This window comes from Seriola lalandi, unplaced genomic scaffold (genome assembly GCF_002814215.2).
Source record: "Seriola lalandi dorsalis isolate HSWRI2012SDOR001 ecotype SW California unplaced genomic scaffold, Sedor1 jcf7180002054581, whole genome shotgun sequence".
NCBI lineage: Eukaryota > Metazoa > Chordata > Actinopteri > Carangiformes > Carangidae > Seriola > Seriola lalandi.
Window position 1 is genome coordinate 2,851,754 of NW_019525134.1, and position 20,414 is coordinate 2,872,167.

The window sequence follows — 20,414 nt, forward strand, 5'->3', positions numbered from 1 at the left end:
ACCCGACTCATCCTCGTGCTGCTGGATGCTTGGTCTCTCATCACTATGGTAACAGGCAAAGCACCTAAGATTTTGGCATATTCTGCAGTTTTCGACAGCCGGAGTCAACAACAGGTGGCTCAGCATGAATAAGAAACTACGAGTAAAAACCTGAGAAGTTACCCAACAGCCCTATGTCGACGCGGAGGAGAGAGGAGACCCAACCAGGCTGAGTGAACAGTCACTGCACGTGAATACTAAGGCCTGGTCCGCACATTCACATCCACGCTGATATATATTCATACACCTGCACTGAAGTAAAGCCGTCACAAAGCATTCAGAGATACTGCATGGTTCTATTGTTCTAGTACTGCAGTGCACAATACGCTATATTGCTAGAGGGGGTTTATACTAAAACAGTCTATAATGTCAGGATGCTAACAGAAGGAATCACCACTACACTGCACGGGCTGATGAAGGTGTTGCTGCACTGTTTTCACCTGTGTGACCCAGTGTTCACACACCACAAGCCGAGCGTCGTTACACTCCCAACGTGGAGGCAAAAGAAAAGACATACAAAAACAACTTATTGCAGTCTGTCTCAGTACAGCTGAAAACTGCTCCCTTTAAAATACAGTGTCACTGCGTTCAAACCAGAGGGAGAGCTGCGTGTTTAGCATCAGGCTGCTAACTGCTAACTCTAGCATCAGGCCTGTAGAGTCTCACAGGATAAATCAGCTGGAGCAGCAATGATTAGTCGGTTAATCAATTAGTCCAGAGGTGATCAAACGGTGTCAAGTTGTTGCCAGCAGCTGAATAACAGACTTCATGGCAACATGTGGGTGAGTTTTTTTTGTCTCTCACTCCCATCCAATTATAACATCTGTAAAACTTACAGCATGGTTAACCCCAAACAGAAGTAAGACAAAGACTAGAAACAAGAGTCACTAAATCTATTAATATGACATTTTTTTCATGTTGCTTTATTTTCTGACATGCCGATATATTTTTTCATTATTGATTTGACAGTATTAAGGCTCAGTCTCATCCACTCTCTCCTCTGCCCAGTCGTCCACAGATATTTGTCCTGTGAACAGACAGATTAAAAACTGTTTTCATCTTCAGGGCAGGGTGGGGCTGTTAGTGGGGCAGTTGTCTATGGTAAACCACAGTGTCCGACTTTGAAAAGCTCCGGATTAGTCAGTCAGGAGAGAATTAATGCACAACTCTTTAGATATTATCATTATATGTTAATTGTTTAAGCAAATCTGTCAAACATTTGTCACTGTGTTTTATTGACTGAAAAGATTAACTGATTAATCGTTAGTAGCCCTTTAAGCTAACAGAGCAGCCTCCCTATCACCTGACACTACATCATATTACAAACCCTACAGGTCTCTCTCTCTCTCTCTCTCTCACTCACTCACACACACACACACACACACACACACACACACAAAATATACAGTATGCAACATTTAGGCCAGCTGTGACTGAGGTCACAAACACCGAGAGTTGTCTGAGAAAGGCATCGTCTGTTTTCAGTCTCACCAGTGGACAGGGCAGCCTCATCCACACACACACACACACACACACACACACACACACACACACACACACACACACACACACACACCTCCACATTCTTTACATTTAACACTATGTTCCACTTCAACTAACAGTCATGACCCCAAATGAAATCTAAACTACACATATCAAAGTGGATCATCACTGTCTCCGACAGCTTCGTATGACCCTGATGTCCCATCATGCAATGTGGTGGTGACGAGGGCAAGAGTCTGATACAAATAAATAACATGTTCTGTACAAAGTACTGTATAAATACTCTTAAAGACAATAAACACATATGAGGGACTCGCAGACATATTTAAAATTCATCCATTCAGGATGGATAGTGCATTTTTTTTATAGTGACACAGAAGAGATAGACTGCAGCTTCTATTGGTTTGCTTCAGATAAATAAAGTGGCACCAGTACATGAGCATTAAAGCTAATACTTAATTAGCTGTGTCTGAGTTGGGCTGAAGTCTGGAGCTGCTGTTCAGCATCATTTTGTACCAGACTGTTCTACATAAATCTGATCAAGCACTGAAGCCTCTAATGAGTGGGAAATCTTAGATAATCAGGAAGTATTCAGAGAGTATATGTGTGAGTTTGCACATGTCAACATGCACCTCTACATGCCGTAAGCTGAATGTTGATATTTGAGATTACTATATTTAACAGCTGGTCTAGCAGTGCTCTAAGGCAAATGTATAATTACTAACGGTTAACTCATCAGGTATTAGATCTCATAAACACTAACTGCACCAACTACCAACTGAGACTAACAGTGACAGAAAAAGTGCTTTGAATTTGACGCCAGGATCCTGAGGCAGAAGTCCCGACTCTCACTCTTTCTTGCTGGATCCCAGCTTTTTGAACAGCTTCTTGCCTTTGGAGAAAAAGCCTTTCTTCTTCTTGCCTTGTGCAGAGCAGTCTGTCTTTGTGGGGCTGTCTGCTGGGAGGGGGGCTGGAGGGGAGCCGCAGGCCTCCACTGCAGCTGGAGAAACAGCTGGACCTGGAGCAGGGTCCAGGGCTGATGCGGGGCTTGCAGTGGGTGCCGGTTTGGGTGCTAGGTGTGTGTACTCTGTTGGGTCAGGGAGAGGAGGTTCTGTTTGGGCGTGCAAAGATTCTTCTGTTGCCGAGCGTTGGGGATGTTGTGGCTCTGTAGACGACGTCCCAGGATCCTTCAGGAGAAATATAAGTGTTTTTTATTAAACAACAACTAAAGATTGGTTATGTTTTAAATAATATTACAAAAGGGAAACACTACGACACACACACAGAGGAGGAGGCTCTCTCAACTTTTTCACCTGTGTCTCAATAAACTAAATCCAGAGGCGGGTGTATGATCCTACACAGAGGAGCAGTGTAGATCTACAGTTACAGGAAGTGGACATGAACAGGGGACACTAGTGTTGATCACTGAGCGGCTACAGCTCTGTCTGAAAACACTTACGATCAAGTCTCAAAGTGTACAGTTCGTTTCTGCTTCTGCACAGGGCCATGCAGGAGACAGTGGGGCAGAAGAAATGTGACAGGACAGAATTAAAGAAACAGAACAAAAACGACAGGATGCAGACTGGAAATACAAGTAATGAAAAATAAATAAGTCAGAAAAGAAGAAACTTTTTGATGTCAACGATTTGTGAACATGACGCATAATGTTGCCTGCTACACAGACGGAAACGCAGAGCTACCTGTGATTCCTTCTTGGGTTCTGGTGGAGGCGGAGCGGAGACAAGTTCTGCTGGAGCTTCCTCTGGTAACGCCTGCAGGAAGTTGGAGGGCACTAAGCCTCTGTGTCCATTCAAGTCTCCCTGGAAGATACGACACACACATCAGATACAAACACAAGGCTGCAACTCAACTCAAGACATCGTCTGAATTATCTTTAAGCTGTATTTGGGTTAGGGTTGTTGGAACTGCTTCAGTCTGGACGTCGATTCAGTGCCCCAAGGGCCAGCCGGAGCACATATAAGAAGTCCTTTATTCCCTACAGACATTGAACACAACATGATGCACGAGGGAACGCTTGTTACTCATCTTGTTATTTTATAAGATTTGCTCTGTGGTATTTATTTATTTAACCTATCTGCTACTGCCTGCTCATTGCACTATTGTATGTTGCACATGTATGTTTTTAATGGTGTGTTTCAGTCAATCAACTACATAATAAAACGGTATGACAACTTTATTGTTATAATTTTGTATTTACATTATATTCTATCACACATATCTATATATATATATTTCATATATTGTATTATTACAGTACAGTGTGTGTATTTTACCCATGCTGCTTCTTAATATATTATCATGTATATTGCATATGTTCTTCATACTAATACCTACATACCTATACTTATATTATAAATAGTGCACACACCACAGAGTGGCACTGCTAGATTTACAGTTTGTTTAGATAATGTAGATATTTTATATCATTTTAATGCATTCACTCTAATTTACTGATTCTATATGTGTCTTTTCACCTCTTAGTCTGTTGTGTTGCTGTGATGGAGGACACAGTAAAGAGTAACTGGATTTTTAGGAAGTGAAGAGCAACAGATTTACAACGACTAAAAAAAGATTCTTGAGGCGTGTGGACACTTACGTAGAAGAAGCCATCTTCGTCCATGTCACCAAACACATGTATGATGTCTCCTGCACTGAAGGTCAGCTCAGCCTGAACACAGCCACAACAAACAGGACAGATAATGAAACAACTGCTGCTACACATTCAGCGCCTTCTCTTGAATAAATCACTTATCTTCTGACCTCTATGTCAGTGTTGGGGGAGCTCTCTCGTGGGTCATAATCAAAGATGGCGACCATCCTGCGAGCTCCTGGGGCGGGGTTACCTGCAGGTGCCGCCGCCGCAGCTGCAGCGACTGCTGCAGCAGCTGAAGCCGCTACAGCAGCTGTCTGGCTGGGATCTGTCAGTCAAACAGAGAAGAACAATAAGAAACAGTTCAGCCCGACATCTTGATAATTAGAGGCGTGAGACGTCTCTGCAGTCCCAGCCAGCTCATCAGCATGCGGCTCATTGTGTCTGCATGTCCGACTCACTCAGCGTCATGCTAAGCTGAGGAAGAGTCACAGCACTGCAGTCAAACACGTCAAAATAAAGAAACAGGAGGTTAGCAGAGAGAGAGAGGCTTTTTTATTTCCCTCACATTAGTGAAAATGAAGACATGAAAATATTTGATGATTAAATGATGCCACTTGAACTGTGAAATGAAAAGAGGAGTTAGAAGAAGGGACCGCTTGACATTTAGAGCTGGGGGTTAGCCAAGAGTTTAAGACCATAAGACATTGGTACTTGAATTGATGCTTCTCTCAGAACAACCATTCTAACCATGTTCCTTTATCTTAATCATTTCCATCCTGATGAAGGTACATTTTTAATATTCTTTCCTTTACTGAGGATCATTAAAAAGGTCCAAACTCTTCAGTGAACCCCGAACCAATCAAACAGTCCCTCCTGAGGGTGGATGAAGGTGAGTCCTGATGTTACAGTCCTCATGGTTCTAACCATTTAAAAAAAAAAAAAAAACAGATTTCACAAAATGGCACTTAAATACATAAAATATCAAGTAAACACATGCTGGCCTCCGGTGCACATTGATCATGCAGGAGCAAACAGAGAGGCAGAAGGTTCAAAGGGTTAACCACAAACCTTGGCTGGAGGAGTCTACGCTCTCCTCCCAGAGTGCTGCAGACTCCACTGGAAGAGACGAGGCGAGGGACAAGAGCGTGAGCACAACGCAGAACGATCGCATGCACAAATTAGAGCTCAAAAAGTCTGAAGACACAGTTCGTGTCAGGCATCACACTGGAGTACGTAAAGTCACAGATGGAGATCAGAGGAGACAGATGCTTCAATAAGTGACTCTCAGGTTTAGGGGATCATGTAATGCATTTAGGACAGAGGAGCAGAAGCCTGGCAAAATGACTTTCTGTGAGATTATCATTTAATAAGAGACGCTGCCACATTCTGCTGCTGCGTCTGCGGTGTATTACATGAAGATCCAATGGAAGCTGAAACAGAGTGGCTCAGTACTCGTGTATGTGCATTTTAACAGTTGTGAAGCCGTTGTGTTACTGACAAAAATGAAATCATAACAAGTTAACCTGTGGAAAGATGAAGTTACTCTGAAACACCTATCTACACTGAGACAGTAAGAGTAACACTAAGCTTTTCTGACAGAGTATGAAGCTACAGTAGAGGGAGGCCTATTCTACTGGTAATACTTGACCATACTGCTGAGAAGCTAATTTCATGACTACAGCAGCTGACCTAAAAATCCCCCACCCTTCGCTGAGTGAAAAGCAGCAACTGAAAGAGCAAAAACTAAAGTGAAAGAGACAGAAAGAGAAGCAAACCAGAAAACCAGAGAGGAGAAGAAAGGAGGGAGGTGGGAAGCCGCAATCTGCAGCGAGACACACCTTTCTTGGATCGTCTCGGTTTCGGCGGTGGAACAGGGCGACGTGGAAGCTGTGCGTGTGTGCGAGTGCCTTTATGGAATTTTAGAAAAGGAAAACCAAAAAAATAAATAAAATAAAATGAAACCAAAAAGAAACACAGAGGTGTAACTTTTGAGAGAAGCAGACCAGACAAAGTAGACAATGAAAAGCCAAGTGAAGAGCAATTTAAAAATGACAACCGGCGAGCAGCAGACACGGCAGTGAGAACAAGTGGAAGTGAAAAGGTTAAACCATCTGCAAACACCGCTCTGGGTAGAGAGCGGGAAACAGAAGCAAAGTGTCTGCTGGATTTTACTGGGTGGCTCGCTACCACGCACCACAGGCAAACACTTTGACTCAAGTTTATTCTTTAGACACCTGCATGAAAACACAGTCAGTGACTGAGAACACGGAGATGGTTTTGATTTTCTTAATAGCAACACAGTCAACAGGAAACCATAAAAACATACAAAACAATGCCACAGTTTTGGATCCATTTTAATTAGTTAAACTGAAATCAAGTCTGATCTGAGACCTGTCTTTCAGCCTCCTGCTGGGCCAATTGGTCACAGACAAGAGGGGGTTTTTACTTCACCTCCTCTTTTCCAGAAAGAAGCTTTCAATTTTCTTTGAAGTATTTCCTCCAATGGACTGCAGGCAAAAAATATATCAACGTGTCTCACTTTTAGGTCCATAATTCACAGCAGTGGATCCTGCTACACTCGTGCTGCTATTTTCACTTACCACTTAAACATGAACAGCGGTGATATTATGAATAAGACATTAAAATTTGCACCTACAGCGTGGTAAAGAACATCCAAATACACTCATTTTCAAGTGTAACACGTTTAATATGTAACAGCAAACAACGCAAGTAGAGAGTATAACTGACACATACCTATCTTCTCCATGGAGGCCGCTGTGGACAAGAAGCCCTGCTGCAGCAGCTGCTGCCGGGTCTCCTCATCCTCCACCTGAATCTCAGACACCATGTTACATGGCACGTAACCCAGACGACCACCCGACTCCCCCTGGTAGAACCCGTCTGCGTCTTTATCTCCGTAAACCTGAGGAGAGGAGAGTAACACATTGCTGGCTCTGTGGAACTACTGAATGAAAGCCTCGCGGGCTTCAAACATTGGTAAAAGGTAGAGAAAAGCTCCACAGTGACCATTACGTTCATTTAATGTCTCTCTGCAGGACGCATATTTAACCTTTGGCAGGCCGTGGTCTTTCTGTTAATGTGAGCTTATCAAGGTTGCTGTGAATGGAAAACCTGCATGCCTGTCAGTGTGTCTGAGCAGTGAAGGACATACTTTGATGATCTGTCCTTCAGTGAAGGGCAGCTCCTCCTCAGCAGCGTCAGGATTGGGAGACATGGTGATGGGATCATAAGGGAAGAGGGCCACAAAGATGCGTATGTCACTGTCTCCTTTCATCTTTGGTGAATCAACACCACCTGCGCGCACGCACACACACACACACACACACACACACACACACACACACACACACAGATAATTAAAAGATGCCTACAGCGTTCAGCTGAGTGTTCACACACGTCTTTCTTTTGATGAGTGAAGTGTTATGTTGAGAACACTTGACCTCAACACTCAACCACTTCTTAAAAGTTGAACTTGATTCTTTAGAGAAATACTGAATTAATCTGATTTAATTAATTAATCAGCAGAAAATAAATCAGCAACTATTTTGATAAACAATCATTTTAGTCAATTTCTTTAAGAAAAGTTGTAGTTTCTCAGATGTGATGATTTGACGCATGTCGTTGTTGTACAATAGTAAACTTTCATTTTGATATTGTATTGATATCTATGTATATTAATATAATTTAAATTGATATCATATTGCATTTTGAACAAAACACAACTCTCTCGACATTTTATGGATCAAGAACATAATCTGCAGTTGGTAATGAAAATAACTGGTTGTTGCAGCTGATTCATTCATTATTCTACATAATCCTTTGTTGTCATGTAATTTATTTCCTGTACTTCTTGTGCTTTTATATGGTGTGCTTTGTAAACTTTATTTTTTATATGGTTTCAACGCAGTTCAGTATTACTTTCAATGTAACAGATCTTTGCAAAGAAGCTGTGCATGCAATTAGTTCTGCAAAAAGTGAACCCGCTTGCCCCTCCCCCCACCACCCACCAACTGTAGCGCTGCTACGAACAGTATTTGCCCGGCACAGGCATGTCCTTAAAAGAGGTAATCAAGCTAAACCACTGATCCTAAGCTGTGTGAGCCGTTCGACAAACGTGCACTCGTTCATGATCTGCAGCAACCGAGCAACATGGGAAACAGAGTGACCCACTCTCTAATCTAACATAAAAAAGAATACTAATATGATCAGAGGTGATTTTGAGACAGTCCGTGTCACAGATAAGGCAAAGCAACCTTCACATTTGGCTCGCAGCAGGAGAGCATACACGAGGCATGACACCAGTGTGATTAAAGACATTACAACTGTAGCCTGTTTGACAGCGAGACAAATTTATAGAGCTGTAGTGAGACTTTAAGCTGCGCTGAAGAGACGCGTTCTCTATCTCATTATGGAGAATCAGCCCATCTGTGGCAAGAGTCACGGGCAGGCAACTTGCACACTTTCACATCCTCAATGATTCTCTAGTAGATATGATAGCACTTCTCCCTGCTCTCTTCCTCTATCTGTGCGCACGTGTACACTTATGCATTTGTGTGTGTAGTCAACTGTACATGCCAGAAAGGTTCATTAAGTGAGTGTGTAGTCAAGACATGAGCAGAGAAGAGGTGAGAGAGGGGGAGATGTGGAGGGAGGAAGACAAAAAGAGAGGGGCTTGTGCGTCTCTTTCTTTGCTTGCTAATCGAGGTTACTATTTTAATGTCTGTCACTTCCTCCTGTCATGACAAGCCACTTTGGGTTAAGCCGGTTCTCAGCTTAGCAGGCTCTCTCCCACTTCTCCACTGCAGCTACAGAGCCTCCTCCTCTCTGACCCCCCCCCCTCCCTCTCCCTACACAAGGTGCTAATCTGACTGCCATCATGTGAGAGAGGGGGAGGCTTGCCAACAGAAAGCACAGGTGTGTCAGCATCGCCTCTTACATTTCCACTGTATAATTGACTTAAGAGAGGGAAACAAACATGAGACGGAGGAAACAGGAAGACAAAAGAGGAAAAAGTCTCTGACCTTTGAGTTGCCTGGCCTGCAAGCACACTGGTTTAGAAGAGAGCTCAGCCTGGCCTCCCCACGATGGACCTGCCTCAGCAGGAGGGATTTGGCCGGGCTCCTGCTCAACGGACAGAAAAACAAACAGGACAATAAGAAAAATGTCGAACAAAGAAATTCAATTACTGCTGGGGAGGAGAGGACACCTCAGGGATTCAGAAAAAATGAACAGCAGCTGTAGCTGTTCATTTTTACATACTACACACAATACTTCACAATCTACGCTGCGTGTATTGATAATCCACTAAGTGCTTACTTATTGCAATAGAGACTGAAACCTCATCAAATACAAAAACCCAGGGTTTCACACATTCTGCCGTTTCAACATAAGCATGTTCCTTCTTTGCACTGTGGTAGTCTTAGCAGACACACGTCAAAGCACATACACTGTCAGCTAATGCATAGATATATAAGAGCTGAGTGGTTTCTGAGGTGCAGGAGGACGTGACAGAGACGGGATTTAGTGCAGTCAGACAGAGGGAGAACAAATTCAGTTATATGTTTCAGCTGTAGCTGAATTGTAAAGATTAGAAGTCTGAAGCCAGATAGTGAAAGAGGACCTGGTTTAAATGTTTGGCAGCCACATGCCAATACTCGATATAAACTGTCGGTTGTTTGCTCCCTCTGTCTGCTGCAGGGATGATGATGGAGAAGTAAGTTGCTGTCTACTGAGCGGTGGAGTGAGGTGACCTCCGCTAAAGGTTAGATCCACACTGCTACAGGGGAGAGGAGCGGGCTGGGACAACACACCCATTGCGGCTGGCCTGCAGCGACGTTTACCAGCGGATCGGCCTTCAGGCCTCGGCGGTGAGGAGGCCTGCAGTGCTCCGTCTGAGCCCCCTCCACCCACCACTCAGAGCTCATCTGCTCCACCACCACCTCCCCAGGACTGTACTCCGCAGGTTCCTCGTTATCATCTGTGCCGTACTCCACGTCGATCTCCACCCCACGACCAACAGGTGCCCTCAGAGTCCGTACTGTTTTGCTGACCGGGTAGGGTCTTGGCGGGGTAGGGCCATGGCTGAGGCTGGCTGCCGCGGCGACAGCCATCTGACTCCTCAGCATGGCCTCCCTCCTAAGGCGGTCCCCTAGCCCTCTGAGCAGTACTCTGTCTCCTCTGTTGGGGGTCGGCTGGGGAGGACAGCGGGCTGAGACCCGCCTGCTGCTGGGACCCTCATATAAACTCATGTCTTCTTCAGGATAACTCATAGTGTCCACTGTGTCTGCGTAGTGCACCCTGTGCTGCGTCTTAGGCTTGACCTGCAAGGGTCCGTGTCTGGGTAAAGGCTCTTTGGTTAGGGATCTGGGATCCCTGTTGAAGTGGTGATGGTGCTGGGGGACGTGTGGGTGTGGGTTGGGGTTGGAGTGATGTTGGTGATGCTGGGGGACATGATGGAGGCGCTCTGAGTCTCTGGGGTGAAGGTGGCTATGCCTGGGCCTGCGGTGGCTTAAAGGCTCTTCTTGACTGCTGTCTTCCTCCTCCGTCACCTCGGGGATGCTGAACAGCTGCTTGCTGTGGTAGACCTGAGGGGGCAACTTAAGGATCCTCTCAAGAACCTCCTCATCACTGTCTGGAGGCTCCATCTTGCATGACTACAAGGGCCACAGGTCAAAGCAAGCAAGAGTGGGTTGGTGAGGGTGGGATGGAAAATCACATTGTTCAGTAAAAATAAGGGAAGCGCAGACAAAAGTGACGAGACCCCGGCCAGGCAAAGGAAAGAGAAAAAAGGAAGAAAAAGAAAAAACGAAAACAATCAAACACCCTCAGGAAAATTTAAAAGGCCACAAAGTGGGAACTGAAGTATGCAACTGAAAGAAGCACATTATAGGCACAACATAAAGAGCAACTCCTTCCTTTACCCTGTTAGCTCCAACTCTGTAGCCCCTGGCCTGGACTTCTCCGAGGTGGTCGGAGTAGAGGTCCTCCTCCTCCTCCTCCAGGATGTCAGACAGGTCTGATCGGCTGTTGTCTGCATGGTAGTCACTGGGAGGCTCCACAAGCCCTCTGCCATAACTCTGTGAAAACGTCAGCAAACACCGTGAATCAAACCGTCCAGTGTGAATTTATCTTTTTTAAATTCTTACTTATTATTGCCATTGTCTGACTAAAACAATAAATCTGTAGGTTCGATAGTGACATGATGTAGATTCAAATGTACACCTGAAAATAAAAAATACAAATACAGAAATGATTAGAGATACGTGATTTAGCTTTTGAGAAACAGCTCCTTTGACAGAAATATGAATCAAACGTATTATATGAGCAGAATATCAAGCTGCACATGCTAAATACTTCCAAAGCATCTCTATTCATTTATTAGAAAAAATGTGACAGGCTGCTTTACAAGCAAAAATACTTACCAACTAAAAAAGTATAACTTAAAGGGGAGCTCCATGGATTTGAGTTGCTGTAGTAAGTTGTATGAGGCCTTTTGAGGATGTTCAAAATCTGATAACTTGCTAAATCAGTGGAGCAGTGCTTTAATGCTCTCTGCCTTTATATCTGACAGCTGATGGACATTATGACATTCAGGTCAATAGCTGCTCAAATAGCTCAACATAACCGAGACTATTCAAGGCTCCAGAGGACGTCAGCGACTTTATATGTGGACTACATCTATTTGTTATATAATACGAAGCTTAACCACCCCCCCCACCCCACCCCTGTCAGACCAGCTCTCAGTCGTGATCAGACTCAGCTATAGCTACAGAACATACTCCGTTTATTTTTGTGGTGAAGAGTCGACTGTTTCAAAGAGCAGGTGAGCGTCAGGCTGACCTGCTGCCTCCCGCAGTACGCCGGCTCCTGGTCCTGTCTCAAGAACTCTTCGATGGACACCAGGCGGGTATTCTCTCGCTCCTCCTCTACCTCTGACTCCAGCGGGGAGGTGCTGGGGGGTCGATGGAGGTTAGTTTCCTGAGGGTTAAGGAGGTCTGTGATCGGGGCTTTGGGCGGGGTAGGGATGCGCTCAGGGGTCCCGAGCTTGGCACTGGGGTCCTCGATGAAGTCTGTGATGGATGGGAAAGGACGTATCGTTCCAGGGCTGTCGGTGTCTCTGTGCTGCTCCGACACTGCTGCTGCTGCTGCCGGTGCCGGTGCAGGTGCTGCTACTGGAGATGGTTGGGGTGCTGAAGTGGTGGGGGAGGTCACATTAACCTGAGGATGACAGAGAGTCAGTGCAGTGCTGTTTAATTACGTTTGTCACTCCAGAGAAATAAAAACGTTGCGTCTCATATATAGGAGGATGATTACCATTGGAGTGATGGTGGGGGCACCTGGTAATGTGGCCTCACACACAGCCAAGGCAGCAGCAGATGAGGGGTTGGCCCAGGCCTTCACATATGAGGCAGATGAGAGAAGACCTTCTGAGTGGAGAGCATGAGGAGGGTTGGCAGCAGCCTCCACTGTGAGGCCAGTGTTGTGTGTGTCTGGTGGCAAAGTGCTGGGCAGCATGGAGACTTTGGCAGCAGAGTTTATGTAGGACGGCGGTGAGGGCATGTTACTGGGACCTATTGGGCTGCAGGGTAGGGGGGGTGGCACAACTGGGGCAGTGATAGCTGGGCCTGCCATGATGGCAGCCAGCTTGGAGGGCACATTGACTGGCAAAGAGTCACAGGACTCCCCATGGGCGGACATGGTGCGGACAGTGAGCTCCTGAGCTGCCTGCAGGGACTGGATCTGAGAGGGGCCCAGCAGAGCACTGCCGGCTGTTGGGGAAGACACCTCCAGCACCTTGGACAGGAGAGCGACAGGTACATGTCACGGTGACGTTATAAAACGGAGCACCAGCTTAAAAAAAGTCACAGATACGTCCTGAATAAGTGAAGTGATTTTAAACAAAAGACTTTGGAAGTTCTTACCTTTTTCTTATCAGCGTATATCGTGTATCCAGTGACACGCACTCCATTGGAGGTCCCGGCTGCATCTATAGTGACCGGCAGCCAGCTGATGAGGGCGATCCCCGGAGAGGGGCCGTGCTCCAGCTGCACATCCAGAGGAGCATCAGGGGGACCTGCAGGGAGGAGAAGCATCACACCACAGCCAGTGGCAAGCAGAAGATGGAGAAACATGATTATAGATATTTACACGATCAAATGAAATGCTCATATTGAAAATACATTGCTTGGGATAAGAAATAATGATCACAAAGGGAACATGGTTTACCAAGAAAGTTGCCGTCTAACACTCTACAGGGACAGTAAGAAACTTAGAGACCATATACCTGGGTTCCCAGAGTGTGGGCATGAAACTTAAGCAAATTTGAATGATCATTTAGAGAAATACAACTTACATCTAATATGACACTGATCAGAAATATACATCTTACAGGCTTAAAGTTGGTTCATGAAAAATAAAAATACTGTTGAGTGGGAGGAACAGAAGATGGTACCACAAACTGACGTCAAGTGATGATCAGGGTTAAAAACTAAAAACAAAACATCAGTGACACAGTTTTCATCAAAATACCAAAACCTCACATTCAAACTTCCTTGTTTACATGAAATTCAGATTCTATATAAAGATGCAGTGTTCTGTGGGCAGGGCAGAAAAATAATTCTACTTCTGTTTAATTCATGTCATCAGTACTTCATCAGTCGGTGTAGCAGAGGAAAAGTCGCCTGTTTTCTTTCCCTTTTACAAGCAATGCATTCTGGGCCAATGTGCTCTGGTTATTTAATGAAGGAAATGTGATTCAGAGCAGCTCACAGTGGCAGCTCTCATGAATAAACTGATGACCTTGTGTAGGAGGAAGAGAATCATCACTACTGAATATAAGACATGTACATTTGCAGTGTGAGATACAATACGCGGGGCTGACACGTAGAGCTGGTAACCGTGCTACGGGAGGGGCTATGGGAGGGGTCGCCTACCAGACAAGTCCCTGATATTAACTGCCTCAACAAACCCCCCCTCTGTGTGTCACAACCGGCTGGACTGTTTTCGAAATGTCACTCACTAACAGCCACATCTGCGTATGGTTACAATTGAAAATGTCACACACAGACACACACACACACACACACACTGAAAAGCAGCTAATGCACGTTTTCCAGACAAAAGATAGATTTTTGCAAAACTGAACACAAACACATGTATCTAATGTATACAGTTATTTTAGGTGCAGACATCTTGTTTGAATCTCAAATTCTATACCAGTAATGTGCCGTCAGACTGCGGCTCTGTGGGTAAAATAGTGTGTAGTGTAAAAAAGTGTATCTGAATTAACTAATGGCATCAGCCATTTTCACAGAGCTACAGTATCAAACTTATTATTTCCAAAAGAAAATCCTTGATCTGGATCAAACATTTGAGCCAAACATGTTCTTACTTTTATCGAGATTAAACTCTTGATTTGATTTTGAATAGGTAAAATAGTCTGATCGATTGATGATCCGTAGACTATGTGTACAGTTAGAATGACACCTTTACAGGATCTGACAGCAGAGAAAAATACTGAATCCTGACCTGCCATCAGCGTGGTGAAGGTGATTGTAGTGCTTCTGTGTTCACGTCGCTCCACAGGTAACTCCCATGGTGTGCGGTGCGGCCGTGCCTCCACTTTGACTGTGTACTGCAGGCTGGGCAAGAGGTTATTGAGGCACAGCGAGTAGCAGCCAGCCTTCACCAGCTCACACTCCTCCTCATTCAAGGACACAATGTGCACATAGTTACTATTGCTGGGCAGCCAGGTCAGGTTGGCAGAGGTGGCGGTGATCCTCTCCACGCGCAGCTGCGTGGGCGCCACACAAACGTCCCGACCGACCAGCATGCTGCAGCGCAGCTGGTCCGAGAGGCCCTTCTCTGTCAGGCTCTGCACTGACACGCGGTAGGCCTTGAGGTTTATGTCCAGCCGCTCCAGCACTGCTTTGGTTTGGGCACCGAAGGGCACATTGAACCGCAGCTCCTGGTCCACGTACACATTATAGCTCCACACATTGCCCCACCCAGCCGGCACCAGCGGAGGGTCCCAGCCAATGATGATGCTCTTGGCAAGCTGCTTGATGAGGGTGAGCTTACGTGGGTAAGGCACAATGTCCACTCCCACCTCCTCCAAATCCAAGTCCAGGCCGTTGGTGAGGGGGGCTGGGACAGCCAAGGCCGATGCTGAATCCGAGGGGGCTGAGGCAGGGCCAGAGGCAGCGGAGGCCTCTGTCACTTCTGAGGCGCTGGCGCCTACGTGGAGGTGATGCTGGTGGCTGGCACTGTGCAGGCTGCTGTCTAGCAGGGAGTTATGGGACATGTCCCCTGTCTCTGGATGGTGAGTGCTCATGACGTCATCGTCCGATACACGTTCTACAAAGTTAGAGGGGACCAGCCCTCTCCGTCCGTCCATCAGCTCACCTGAAAGGAACCACGGTGACATACTGAATACCACGTACAGACAGGAACGGGAACATGTAGATACAATAAATCATCCTCCTGACTCACCTTCATAGAAGCCATCATCATCCATGTCTCCATACACATAGATGTATTCTCCAGCAGTAAGTGGCAGCTCCACCTCAGGGTTGTCGTTGGGACCATCATAAGGATTGTAACTGTTCAAAGTAAATTTACCAGGAAGTTATTTTCATCACATATTAGCAAACCTGAGGTAGTGAGCTGACTCTGCCTTCGTATAATACTTACCTATATCTTGCAATGAAAACCTGAAGCTTCGCGGCTCCTCTGCTCGCCGTGTAAGGTGCCGGGGCCACGTCAATGTCGAGCTCCTCTACTTCACTGGCAGTGTCCACCTGAGAACACCAGTAACAGATGGTGAATCACTGGGACCTGCAGGCCGTTCTAAAACTGCCTTCATTAATGTCAGAAAAAACACATTCAAAAGGGAATAGAAGGGGGAAAATAGTTGTATTCTTCTGGTGGGACATGTGATGTACCTGGAATCTTATTTTGATGAAAAGCAGAAGCAAAGGAGTTGTTTGTGTGTAATGGCTTGAATAAACAAGCATCATTCTATTAATAACTAAGAACCAGTTGCCAGTTCATTAGCCACACCTAGCTGAAACTAATGCTAACAGCTCTACAATAACTCCTCACTTCCTGAAAGTTATGATGTTCACTGTTTCTCTAACTGTTTTAAGGAGGTGACGATTCAACTTTATGATAATTTTTTATATAATATTTTTTTTAAATATTTGTCTACCCCACTTACACTAGAGGGCATTTTCTTAAGGGCAATGTCCAATACCATATTTCTCAGCACTGAAACCCACCTCTAGCAGAGAATACTAGTACTATTAAAACTGGAATTAGATGAGTGTACACTCTGTTTTAAACATATGAAAACTGTTATCTTGAAAGGCCATGTCTGTTTGGAAATGACAGTAAAGGAAATCATGGTGTCTGACTGTAAGATTATATTTGAGCACATGTGGGAGGAAATATCTGACTGTGCAGACAGAAATACAGAAAGGTATTACTGTAAATACACAGCTAGTTATTAGCCGGCATAAATGATTACTCACATGAAAATACAATATTCTTATTATACGGTGATTAATATTCATGAGTCACTGTTGCTGCTGGAGTCACTTTGATACCTGATGTGGAGTTTGATTTCCATTCGTACCAACTACTCACAACACAATAGGAGAGAATGTATTTATAGCTCCCTGGGAAAACCTAGTTTCAGGATAATCACTTACAACTACTACTGTATAACCTTCATAATCCACAGTGGCCAGTGGATTATTTCACTAAATATAAGCTTTATTGAACTATGGGCAGACGAGTGACATGATGGAAAGACCACCGACCTGTCTGCCACGCTAGACCACACACTGACTTTTTGGAGACGTGGCACCGCAAAAATACTAAATCAAAGCATCAGATATCAATAATGTCTCTTGCGTATGAGCAGAGGGAGCTGTAGTGTATTTAGCTATAGTCTGTACTCGCGTGAGATGACAGAGAGGTTAAGGAGGGCTTTTTAATCCATTAAACCCACACAATCAATGTGCTCGTGCATAGCCGTCTTGGTAATCTTGATGAGCGATCTGCTTGTCTATGTAGAGACAAAGAAAGCAGAAATATTGCAAGGAGGGGTCGTGCACAGTGACATAACCTGGATGAACATCAAGAGGCTAAAGAAACGTTTTCATAAGCCTACAACCAGCGCTTTAACACTAACCAACCCATTCTAACCTGGGTCTGACAGATATTACGAGGTTCTGACAGCTCTCAAATGTAGCAGCAATATTAGTTTTAGGTTTAGAGTTTAAAAAAGGTCATTTCAAGCCATGGTTACAAACTGGTATGTTTCTATTAATGTGCAACATCAGCTGCTCAGGGTCTGCAGCTGAAAGCTTCTCAGCCTCATCCAAATGTTAATTATTGTGTGAAAACAACAGATGAACAATACATTGTTGGGGTTGTACCTCATGTGTTGGGCTTGATTTGTGCGGACTGAGGTGGGTGTCAGACTTGGGGGTGAGGTGTGTGGTCTCTGACTTGCTGGAGGAAGAGCCTGACTTGCTGACGCTGATGGTGGGCAGCTCTCGGTGCTTGGTGACGGGCGAGCGCTCCACCCTGGACAGCCCAGCGGCGTGGGGGGTGGCCCCCATCCGCAGAGCAGCGGCCACATCTAGCAGGAGGGAGGGAGAGGAAGAGGATAATACATAATCCATGACTTTAACAGACACTTCCAGTCCTCTCACTGGTTAACGTGGTTGAATCCTTCAGCATTCAGGTGGGTGAGGTCACTGGTCGACATGCAGGAGGCTCAAGGTTGAACCTGGCTGATTAAACAGTGGAGGAAAAAATCCCGTCTCCATCTGTCTGAGGTCAGAGGTCACACTACCTTGAGGCAACGTGTGTCACACCAGCGCTGTTAAGGGGCTTAACTGGTTCCACGGTCCACAGACATTTCTCTGACCCTCATGAGATGGTGATAATTACAGACAAACTCTGTTACAGTGTTGGACTGTGACGGTGGGTGAGATGACAGAACATGCCGTGCTTTTGTGACGGTGCCCAACACATATTATGGGTAACAGAGACGGAGAGCGTACCGAGCGGATCATTACCCTCGGGGCATGACAGAGTGTCACCTCCCTCGAGACTCCAGAAGGCTATTTCACCCAGAGACACCATATCCCATGAGCCACCAGTGCAGTCTAAAACACATGAACAGTGTAGGAGAAAGAGGTTGGATACACACAGAAGGAAAGGTTTGGACTAGATTTGCACTGTTAGTTTTATGGCAGCTGTGGATGGGGCTGCGTTAAAGTGGATACTCTGACATCATTTAAAATGCCTGTGCATTAACTTCACAGCCTTAGAAGAAGAAGCTGAGATGTGACACACACACCTACTACTATGCTCATTCTGTTTTACTGATACAAAAAATCCCTTTGAAAAACAGAGAAATACTAAAACCTGAAAAGACGCATCCGTCATGGGACAGTTAATACAGGATTTGGATGCTTTTGAAGATCCACGAGTGGACTGATGCTGTTGTTTGAAGATTTCTTTTGGAACTGAAAGGATCAAAGAACTCTAACATACAGTATATATATACTATGGAAGCTGAATCATGGTTAGATAACGATTTAACTAGAAGTTTATCTTGGAAAAAGATGGAGGAAGGCAGATAGTTTGACTCAAAGTGACACTTTGACTTAATTGTTTAGTTCTGAGTCATCAGTGAATGATGTTACTTCAAAGATCTGTGGTTGTTGACAACATTGTGTATTTGCCAATTTAACAAACTCATTCGATTACCCAGGTTAACATTCTGCTGATATCATAAATGAACCAAAGCAATCTATTCCTTTCACCTGGTTGTTAAATATTTTTTCTATCACAAGAGACTGCTCAGAGCTGCATCTAATTTCAGTTAGGAGTCTCTCGTGACCTAAAGCGCTCATCACCTGCTTCTCTCTCAGCTGTGCGAGTTGTGTTTTTGTGTGTGAATACATGTCCATGCCGGTGTGTCTCACCTCGCTCTGTAGTCAGGCCCACCCCATTGGTCAGAACAGAGAGGCTGGGATTGTTGAGGATGCTAGAGCCGGCCAGGTCCACCTTTGAGGCCTGCAGACGAAACTTCTCCAACTCTTGGGACAGCAAGCCGAACTGTTCGCTCTGGCTGCGACATTTCTCCTCCAGCTCTCGCACCTTTGACTACACATGAGGAGAACACATATACAGTAAAACACACAGTTTTTAACCATCAGAGTGATACGACTATAAGAGGGAAATTCCACCTTTCCACACTATACATTTCAGTGGTAACTGTGTGATGAATTGCTATAATTTAAATTTTTCTTCTTCTGTGTTTTAAGGTGAATTTCTCCTTTAATAGAATCACAAAGGGAGGGATATAACCCGGTAAGAAGAAGAAAAAGTAACGTCCTTTATAAATTGTCAGTGTCATGCAGAAACCTCTTATCCCTATACAGACATTTTCTTGGTAACTATGGAAACCTTTTTTTATCATGAACGAACACACACGTCTGTCACATTAAATTTTACATCTGATTTTACATTCACGATTAATTTGGTGGCCGGACACAAACATACAGTCAACACATTTCCGCCCTTTCCATGCCTTTACATAAGGCATAAAGAATGTATTATAAAACAAAGTATTCCAATGTGAGGTTGGGTTTCTGCAAGACAGACAATATAAACTGTCAATGAAACACATGTTAAGGCTGCAAACACAAGTTACAAGCGATTATGGGCTCAGAGGGAAGAAAATGAGAGGGAAATAAAGGCGGGTAGTTTTCTGGTGAGATGGGAAACAGTAGCACAAACCAGAGCTGGAAGGTAAGGTAGGTTGTGAGAAGCTACACTGTGTTGTCTTTTACACTGCAATCACTTTAAACAAAGTCACTAGACAACAGCGTTATTTGCCATAACACTACCGAGGTTGGCCTCAGCCCTGCTGAGTTTCTATATGTGGCTGATTTCACTTCCGGTTGCGGTGGGAGTTTCCTGGCAGCCTGATCTGACAAAAGCCTGTGCACGAAACTGTCTGAACAACATTTCCTGTTAGCTCTCACCTACGCAAACCCCCGAGTGTGCACTCAACTGTTATCTGGCTACACTGAGCTGAAGTGGTAGTGAGTACTAAAACACTGAGAGAAATCACACTTCAACCTCAAATAAATACTCTGTGACAAAGTGACTCAGTCATGTGTTGGCTTAATGAAAAGAGAAATTATACTTC

The 20,414-nt window shown here is 44.9% G+C and overlaps 1 protein-coding gene across 1 annotated transcript in view; it reads right to left on the reverse strand.

Moving 5' to 3' along the window:
• Window positions 1–6: 6 nt before the first annotated feature.
• Window positions 7–20,414, reverse strand: part of tspoap1 (TSPO associated protein 1) — a 58,915-nt gene continuing 38,507 nt past the window's right edge. The window contains 19 exon segments of the mRNA XM_087177104.1: window positions 7–2,729; window positions 3,243–3,362; window positions 4,160–4,231; window positions 4,324–4,481; window positions 5,225–5,272; window positions 5,995–6,063; window positions 6,911–7,079; window positions 7,329–7,471; window positions 9,199–9,298; window positions 9,988–10,830; window positions 11,098–11,253; window positions 12,017–12,394; window positions 12,491–12,970; window positions 13,099–13,250; window positions 14,705–15,580; window positions 15,668–15,777; window positions 15,869–15,975; window positions 17,620–17,825; window positions 19,183–19,363. Of these exon segments, the coding sequence (XP_087033230.1) occupies window positions 2,391–2,729; window positions 3,243–3,362; window positions 4,160–4,231; window positions 4,324–4,481; window positions 5,225–5,272; window positions 5,995–6,063; window positions 6,911–7,079; window positions 7,329–7,471; window positions 9,199–9,298; window positions 9,988–10,830; window positions 11,098–11,253; window positions 12,017–12,394; window positions 12,491–12,970; window positions 13,099–13,250; window positions 14,705–15,580; window positions 15,668–15,777; window positions 15,869–15,975; window positions 17,620–17,825; window positions 19,183–19,363 (4,707 nt within the window). The 3' untranslated portion in view covers window positions 7–2,390.